This window comes from Bidens hawaiensis, unplaced genomic scaffold (assembly GCF_021521415.1).
Source record: "Bidens hawaiensis isolate Kalapana, Puna unplaced genomic scaffold, B.hawaiensis_p1.1 tig00044009_1, whole genome shotgun sequence".
In the NCBI taxonomy this organism is placed as follows: Eukaryota; Viridiplantae; Streptophyta; class Magnoliopsida; order Asterales; family Asteraceae; genus Bidens; species Bidens hawaiensis.
The window spans coordinates 135,594-145,143 of record NW_027497793.1 but is presented as its reverse complement, the minus strand read 5'-3'; the positions used below and the strand labels follow the sequence as shown (position 1 = coordinate 145,143).

Genomic DNA, 9,550 nt, shown 5'->3' with positions numbered 1-9,550 from the left:
CAAACCTTGGAGTAAATATCGCATCTAATGCTGGATTCGTAAGGTCGGAACAGGGTGTCTGGAGGAAATAATGTATGAAAACTGTCGACCTTGGGATCTGTGAGCTTACAAATGTCAGAAGATAGGTTGGAGAGCAGACCTTGGGGTTCCATTTCGACTAGCTCAGAACCACCAGACAAATGTTCGGAAGGTTTAGAAGGGGCCGGAGAAGAAGAAGAAGCGGCGGACATGATTAAAGAAAATAAGAAACAAGGGTTAGAAGAATACCTGATGCGTCCGATGAAGGTGTTTATAATCAAAGATATAGGGCGGCATATATAGACGGTTATAATTAACCTTGGGGGCTAAATAGTAAATTTTCTGGCAAAACCGTCCCATCATACAGTTTTCACAGTGATTTTAAATTTCAAAATGACAGTTGTGCTCCACTATCACCCGCCATTGTGGGGGCAATTGTTAGGTCACGATTTTTATACTAAGGATCCTTTATCCTTGACTGTCTTACAGATAGTTTATCCTTGAAATATACATCAGGATATAAAGGATCGACGATCCTCGGTATTGTTTGTTACTAATAATTGCGTTTAGTATGGTGATGTGTTAGACAGATATATCAAATGTAAGACGAACTTGCATCAATTATCCTCACAAGACAACCTTTAGCTAGAGCATGGATCCAGGATCCTAATTCAACACATCTGATTATGGACGAATTCTCTAGAAGATTGACATTTAAATAATAACAACGGTATCTAGACTCAGTCTACCGCTTTATTCGCTAGTGAATGGCTATCTGCACGTGGTCAAACAGCACGTTGGTGAAGAATGGAAGACTAGCGGATTTATAGGATGAAGTTGTTAAGTTTGTTAATTACTTTTTCTTATATATATACGGGATATGATCGAGCTAGATACACACATGTACTTACACACACTAGAGCAGAACTAAACACTCTCTCTATTCACTAGCTTTCGTTGTAATCTCGATCATAAACTCCACAAACACTTGTAATACCTTTTTTGTTAATCAATAAACTTGACGGTGATAGTTTTCACCGTCCGGGGGTTTTTTGTGCCGGAGATCACGATAATCATATACTCCTCGACCAAAGGTTATATTGTCGATCATTGACTAAAGTAATTCGACCAGAGATTATCTTATTAATCCTTGACCGAAGTTATTTTACCAAAAATTGCCTTGATAAGTTTTGACCGAAGTAAGACTATCTTGGTTAAGGGCTTTTTCCCTCGTGATCAAATCTTTGTGTTCACCAATATTACGATTACACACTTGTCATTATCGAGTTAGCACCTTACCTCACTTAACAGATTTGGATACTTGATCCTTAGCAGATTTTTGTTCAAAACAGGTCGGTTTCGGTATCTGTTCGGTTTCAATGATTTCGGTTTCGATTTCTCGGTTTTTTCGGTTTCAGTGTTGTTTTCTTTTAGTCAGTTTTTTCGGTTTCATTTCGTTTTTCTTGTTTCGTTTCGATTCATTTGTTTTATTTTGGTCGGCTACGTTTCAGTTTTTTTTCGTTTTGGTAAGCTTTTTGATTGCATTTCGCTTTTTTTGTTTCGTTTTGTTCAGTTTTTCTATTTCGGTTCAGTTTCGTTTCAGTTTTTTTGTTTCGTTTGGTCGGTTCGGTGTTTTTGATTCGTTTTGGTTCGGTTTTTAAACTGCATTTAGTTTTTTTAAGTTTCCTTTTGGTCAGTTTTTCAGTTTCAATTCGGTTTTTGTGTTTCGTTTCGGTCATTTTTCTATTTCGGTTCAGTTTCGTTTCTGTTTTTTTGTTTCTCTTTGGTCGGTTCATTGTTTTTGTTTTGTTTTGGTCAGCTTTTCAGTTGCATTTCGTTTTTTTTTTGTTTCGTTTTGGTCGTTTTTCTATTTCGGTTAAGTTTCGTTTTGTTTTTTTTTTGTTTTGTTTCGGTCGATTCGGTGTTTTTGTTTTGTATTGATTTAAGCTTTTCAGTTGCATTCCGCTTTTTTTGTTTCGTTTTGGTTAGCTTTTCGGTTTCATATCGGTTTTTTTGTTTCGTTTTGGTCGTTTCTCTATTTCAATTCAGTTTCATTTCGGTTTTTTTGTTTCGTTTTGGTCGGTTCGGTGTTTTTGTTTTGTTTTGGTCTGCTTTTCAGTTGCATTTCACTTTTTTTTGTTTCATTTTGGTCAACTATTCGGTTTCATATCATTTTTTTTGTTTCGTTTTGGTCGTTTTTTTATTTCGATTCAGTTTTGTATCGGTTTGGTCGATTCGGTGTTTTTGTTTAGTTTTGGTTAGCTTTTCGGTTGCATTTCGTTTTTTTTGTTTCGTTTTGGTCGTTTTTCTATTTTGGTTCAGTTTCGTTTTTGTTTCGTTTTAGTCGGTTCGGGGTTTTTGTTTCTTTTTTATCGTTTTTTGGGTTTCGGATGAGTTTTGTTTCGCACGTGATAGTTTGGGTATTTTGAAATAGATAAATTTTGGATAACTTGTATATTTTGTTTTGACCCATTTTAACCTATAAATGAAACTCACTTGTATATTTCCAACCCATCATGACCCACTTGAAGAATTTTTATGATCCATCCTAACCCATTTTACTTTTAAAGTTTATCCATCTTGACTCAAAACAATCAATTTGGGTTGGGTTTGCCACCTTTAGTATCACACATTCTCAATATGTTTCAACTTTTAATGCCCAATATGTGTCTTTGGTTGTTCAGCTAAACGGTCCAAAAGTATATTACCCGAAACGGTCCAGTGTGTCTTTGTTGGACATGGCACTATAGCAGCTTCAACGATTAAACGGCCCAATGGCCTAAACCAATTAAATGCTCAAACATTTATTCAGACATAAGTTTATTACAACATACGGTTTCCCTCTTAAAACTATGATTAAAACTTAAAACCTGACTTTTTTATTCCACCGTTACCTTGCATTTGCGATGGAAGACACCATACCACTAAATCAATCGGTCATAGGTTAGACTTAGAACCTGACTTTTATTACCCTTTATGGTTAAAACCAATTTAGTGGTTAATGGTTAAGCATGCATACATACATACATACATATTTTTTTATATAAAAAAGTTGATTAATAATAATGACCCAAAAGGTTATCATTTCTCTTTAGTTCATAGTTTCGTGCAAAAATAAGCAAGTCACCTTGTATATATAGCTAGTTAATATAGAAACAAGAATAGAAATGCGAAAACTACATATACACGTGTATAAAGACTATACAAAGACGCTTATGCAATTCCCTATCTAGTACTGTAAAAATAAAATGATTATGTCCTCTACTTCAAATCGATTCTCCCTGTCCTCTATGTACATCAATAGTAGATACTTAATGTAAGGGTGTCAAATATGGTTTACAAATCAAGAAGTTATAGTTTCATGGTTGTCTTCTAACAATAAAAACACATTACTAGTTATATAATATATCATTTAATTAATTGTGGTTTAGCTTAACAAACATGACTGTTGTGAGATACGAATGAACAAGGACGAAACATTGATCATCCGATTTTGGCAGTTTACCTAATGTGTGAGTCGATCGTGTCTTGAAGACAAGTAGCATGGTTCCAAATGGGTAACAAATTGATTTTTCTCATAACAAAACAATCAGTATTGCTAAAACTAATAATCACACTTGCTTGATTTAGGTTTATTTGACTTACTTTTATTATGATGTTATATTTTCACATGATAATATGGTTTTGTAATCACACTTGTAACGTTACTCCTAATATTGACCAAAATAGTATACTGTTTAATATACAACTTTTGGACTCTTTTAAGGCATAATTGTTTTGAGAAAATGAAAATACATCAAATCTACCACAAACACTATTCAATGGAAAATAGATACTCAAAACTCAACTTAAAAAATCACATACTAATTCAGGAAGCTTCCCCCATCTTCTGCAAATCTAATTCTTCATCAGAATCGATCACATCTTCAAAATCGTAGAACGGGTTCGCCTTGGGTCTTGGAGTGATGGCTTCAAAACTATGAAATTCAGGGGTGTCAAAATTCGGGGATTTCAGGACAATGTATGCTCCTTTATTTTTGTACCGATCTTTGGTTGCCTGAGAAGTGAAAAGACAGTGCAAGCAATGTTAACTTCTAAAAATATATTCAGTTGGTTGATTTACCAAACATTATTCTCGATCCATTTCAACGTTTTTCATAGTGGTATGAAACATAAGTAGATAACCACAGAACAATTTAACCTCTTTACATGTTTTAGAGGTTATAAGTAGATAATGTTAACAGCCAAACATGAGAGAAGAGATGATTTGGCATTGTGTTTCTCCTACGTTTAACGAGGCATCTTAGACAACCCATCAAAATTCAAAAACATTTTAATCAACCTATAAGCCAAGTTAAAAGCTGCATACTTTTATTAACCAGAGAAACAGTATACATGAGATAACTAACACTTGCATGTGCCGCAAACTATGTATGTGCATATACATACATATGTTGTACCTCACTTCATTAGGTCCCATATTTATCATCTTTATTTTTGTATGTTTTAATTTGAGGGACAATTGCATATTTCCCCTTACAAACTACTCATAAATGCATATATACCCATTTTCATTGAAATATCACTTATGACCAGATTGCCCTCAAATAAAAGATACCAAACACTATCATTCACCAGACGCATATCGCTCCTTTCCACACCAAAATCCTAAACCTCATCGAAGCGAATTGGTCTGTCTAAAACCACCCGTCGGCGAGCTGTGTTGTCGGCCGTCCAAATCCGTTATCGAAATACGTATCACAACGAGAACCCAAGAGTTTAATCATGGCGATTTTCCAACAATTCGGTGTTAAAATTGTAAATGTATACTTTACCGGAAGGGAGTTCAGTGTCGCCGCCATGGATGAAGGTTAATCAGGCATCATGTGGTGGCGTTGATAGCCGAAAGACAAGGGCACATGCACCAATCAGCCGGTGTCCCGATGATTGAGTGCTATGTGCCTTATGTCCAAGGCTTGATGCAAAACTACTATCGAGCCGGGGGTCTCACCGGAAGCAGCCTCTCTATCCCTATGGGATAGAGGTAAGGCTGTCTACATCTTACCCTCCTCAGACCCTACCATAGCATTGCTATTGGTGGGATATACTGAGTACGATGATGATGATGATGACACTAAAATCGATAAATATGCAATTTTTAAAGTTTTATTTAAGGTAAGGGTAAAACAGTCATATAATCTATTGTAAATAAACAAAAATCTAAATGGGTAAATTTGTCAATGGTTTAGTTAAGCATGGGTATATTCGCATTTAAGAAGGTTTTGAGGGGAGCATATGCCATTGCCCCTTAATTTGAGCTAACTGCTAAGATGACTCTGTTTACGTAAGGGCTGGCTGAACATATTGGCCCATGATATGACTAATCACTACCTTCCTGACATTGTAATTAAGCATCTAAGGAAGCCCCATATTGATTTATCAAATAACAAATATCCCATCAGAAAATCAATCAGAACAATAATCTTTTATGCCACTAGTTGGTGAGTATTTGATAATAACCGTTTTGTTAACTTGAATGTAAACTATAAAGGCGCAAAGGCTCCTAGAGGGTACATTATATTTGGAAAATTCACTCCAGTCATATTATTTTACATTAGAACTTTATTAATTTTTCCCTCCCAACCTATTGTTTTGGCAATCGTAATCAATATACCTGAAATTTGGTGGAGTGTCTTCTCTTTCACCAGTGCTTCTTTCTTAATCATTGTATATTATAAAATATGAATAATGGCTAAGAAAGAAACTTTGGTCAAAGAAAAGACACTATCGAGTGACCAAAACAATACATAAGGATATTCAACACAGTTCAAATGTAAAACAAAATGACCAAAGTGAAACACATCAGATATATAGTACCCTTAATGAGCATGTGGGCCTTTATAGTTTATACATTTGCTATACAAAACAGTATTAAATCAAATACTCCTCACCAAGCAGTAGCATAAAAGATTATCACCTAATCGTCTTTTATAATTGTTCCATTTGTTAGACATTAAAACATGGGCTTTCTTAGATGCTTAATTATGTTGTCAAGAAGATATGGTAATATTTCTACTTAGCAATCAACTGATAATAAAACATTAACTAAAGCAATTAATATCAGCAGCAGAAATAAACCTGAAACTGTGGATAATCAGGAGCACTGAAGACGGTAATCAATTTCCCAGACGGTACTATATGATCTATAGTGTATCCTACATCCATTCCACCAAGAGCAGGTCGTTTTTCCCTAGCATCGGGACCTTCATGAGATCTAATAATCAACTGCGATAATAACAACAAATTAATAACAATGAACTAACGATAATGATGATCAAGATCATGATATATAATAGCATTTTACCTTAACACTAAACTTCTTTAAGAAATCGTCAGTGATGTCTGGCCCCCACAAAAGACCAATACCTCGTTCCGTGTTTGGAGATAGACCCGGTTTCATACACGGGTCGGACCACAAAACATCACCGGGAATCAAGTTCGGCCCTTCCCATGGAGGGTTAAGTACTGACCGTCTAGCTTTGGACAACTCCTCCAAAGAACCAAGAGACAAAGGAACGGGTTCCGGGCTCAGTACAACCTTACGATTCTTTTTACCTTTGGCCCGTTTAGAAGGAGTAGCTGGTAATGGTGTATTACGGAATATCCCTCCATGTGCGGTGTAAACATGCCCTGCAATAATTGAAGCAAGTGGAAGTCCTTCAAAACATCCAAGACACTTACGATAAACATGTTTTCCTTTACTATTATCACCATATTTAGCTAACACTTCACTTTCAAATCCATAAACCGATGTACAATATTTCGTTTCGTGATTCCCACGGAGTAGGAATACTCTTTCAGGCATTAACACCTAAATAAAAATATGCCATACAACATACAAACTGTTAGATATGTTACAAACTGTTGTTTCACTTTGTAATTAATCAGCATTCATTTTCTAGTTACTCTTTCAAGTAAGTGTGCACAATTCAGTTTGATTATTAGCCTCAATCAACACCGAAGTCATCAGTTAATCGATTTTATTAACGATTAACCAATCGGTTCAAAGTAGGATCACTCATGTTATTAACAGCAAAATAAAAAATGCCATTATAGCATAACAAATTGTTGGATATGTTACAAATGTTGTTTCACTTCGTAATTAATCAACATTCATTTTTCTACTTACCCTGTGCACGGTTCGGTTATTAGCCTCAACCAAAACCAAAACCGAAGCCATCGTTTAACCTATTTTATTAAGCAAACAGTTTTCAGTTTATTCGTTTAGTATCGGTTCGGTCAGTTTCGGTTAATAACCTAAACCAAACTTGTGCTAAAATTTTTGCTTATTAATACATAAAATAAGGGCATAATTACATTAAATGGAGGCATAAAAGCTTGAAAGCTATGAAAAATATGAATGGTTCGGTTCGGTTAATTTGGGTACAATAAAACAGAAAACCGATTTTTCTGTTAATTCAGTTCTCGGTTAATCGGTTTACGGCTCATTCAGTTGTCGGTTCATTTTCGGCTAATGGTTCATTTATTGCTTCCTATGCAGTTAATAACGGTGCTATATCGGTTATCGGTCCCCATGTGAAATTCTGGTCAAAATATCGGCACCGATAATATTGGCAATATTGACCGATATTTAGCCGATACATCTCCAATCTTCCCGATATCAGTACCTTTCTTCGTGGTTCTTCCATTTGTCTTTCTTCTTATTGCAGTTATTAGTGTTTTAAGTAGGCCTGTAAGCAAACCGAACGAACACGAACAAGGGTATGCTCGTGTTCGTTCCTTTAACTATAAACGAACACGGGCACGAATATGAACACTTAATCGAAGACATATTTTATGTTCGTGTTCGTTTATATAAAAAATGAACATGTTTGTGTTTATTTATGTTCGTTTAACTTCTAAAATAACAGTTCACAAGCGTAAACGAACATAATTAAGCATATATGAACCCACTTAATTGAACACAAACAAACAAAAATAAACACACTTAAATGAACAGAAAGACAAATAAACAGACATATATGAACATATATCATATGAACAAACATAAATGAACAAACGAAACATGGTTCATGTTCGTTCATTTAATTCAACGAACACAAACTTTTTGGTCATGTTTGTTCGTTTAATAAACGAACTTGCCCCGAGCAGTTCACGAAAAATTCACCGAACGTTCGGTTCGTTCACCGGCCTAGTTTTAAGTCTTAATTGTCAATTGTTTGTGTTTAATGTTAGTGTTTTAAGTCTTGATCAGTTCCTAGTTCCTACTTGCTAAGCGGTAACCTATATCACAAATATCAATACTTGACCGATATCCGACTTTTTACCGCATTAAGAATCTAATTCTATTAACAGATCATAATGACAATACAAACTATCCAAAAATCACACATTTTGGTGTCAATTCTAGTAATTACTTACTTTCCAAGCTAGTAACACAAGGAATGTCTCAAGCCCCCAAGCTCCTCTATCAACATAATCCCCATTAAACACGAAAAACCTGTTATCAGACGGAAAGCCAGCATCTTTCAACAGAAACAACACATCATGCAATTGCCCATGCACATCTCCAACCACCACCACACTCGATTCCAAAACACCCTCTTTATCGGGCTCAACCGGAACACAATTCGGTTCTTTATGCAAAATCTTGGACGCCGTGAGGATCAGAGCGTCGAAAGCTTCAACCGGTAACACTTTTGGAAGCTCCGACGGCCTGAGGTGTCTTGATGACCAATCGAAGGTTGACATGAGGTTTGTGACCCAATTGAGGCTTAAATTGCCGCCAGGTGGCCATGAAATTGGGATCGGGAGATGGGTTTGTGACGGATCGGAGGTGGGGTTTGTGGGTTCGTCGGAGGAGGAGGTTGATGGCGGTGGTGCATCGGTGACGGTGGATTCCGGCGGTGATGATGACATGTTTGGTTGTTGATTTTAAGAAAGAAATTAAATTGTGAATTGTGAAAAGTAAGTTGAGATTGTATTATACTAAGTTGTGGGATATCGCCAGGTCACTCCAACCCTAAAAACCAAGATTAATAATACTTTGTGCTTAGAGGTTGCAATAATTGAAAAAGGAAACACAAACATGCATAATTTAGAGGTATAATAATGTCTCTGGATGTGTTAGCAAACCGATAATGATCGAACATCATCAATATTAGTATTTAGTATTGGTGTTTGTTTTGGATGCTTTTGGTTCTGGCGGTTTCGGTAACCGGTACTAACATGTACTACACCACAAGTTATGTAGGTATTTAGTTTATACTTCATTCATTTTTGGTTTTATTTTTTTCCTTTTTAGTACTAATACGGTACCGATTTCATTAGAATCGTGGATACATTAATAACCGTTGGTGTGTATGTCAATATGTTTTTAGGTTGACTTCTTATAAGATGACAAAAACATTTACGTTTATAAGGGATGGATCTTACGAAAAGTGATTTTACAGCGAGAAGTGCGAGAAGTGAAGGTATAACTCCATTAATCCCTAATTTCACTCCCTTTCGT

General features: G+C 35.7%; 1 protein-coding gene across 1 annotated transcript; it reads right to left on the bottom strand.

Moving 5' to 3' along the window:
- Positions 1 to 3,840: 3,840 nt before the first annotated feature.
- On the bottom strand, positions 3,841 to 9,075 carry LOC143594619 (serine/threonine-protein phosphatase 7-like). The gene is made up of 4 exons (XM_077073884.1): positions 8,461 to 9,075; positions 6,383 to 6,889; positions 6,157 to 6,303; positions 3,841 to 4,075 (listed from the first exon to the last, which is right to left on the bottom strand). The coding sequence occupies exons 1-4, from the start codon at positions 8,956 to 8,958 to the stop codon at positions 3,887 to 3,889; spliced, it is 1,341 nt and encodes a 446-aa protein (XP_076929999.1). The 5' UTR covers positions 8,959 to 9,075; the 3' UTR covers positions 3,841 to 3,886.
- Between the last annotated feature and the right edge of the window lie 475 nt (positions 9,076 to 9,550).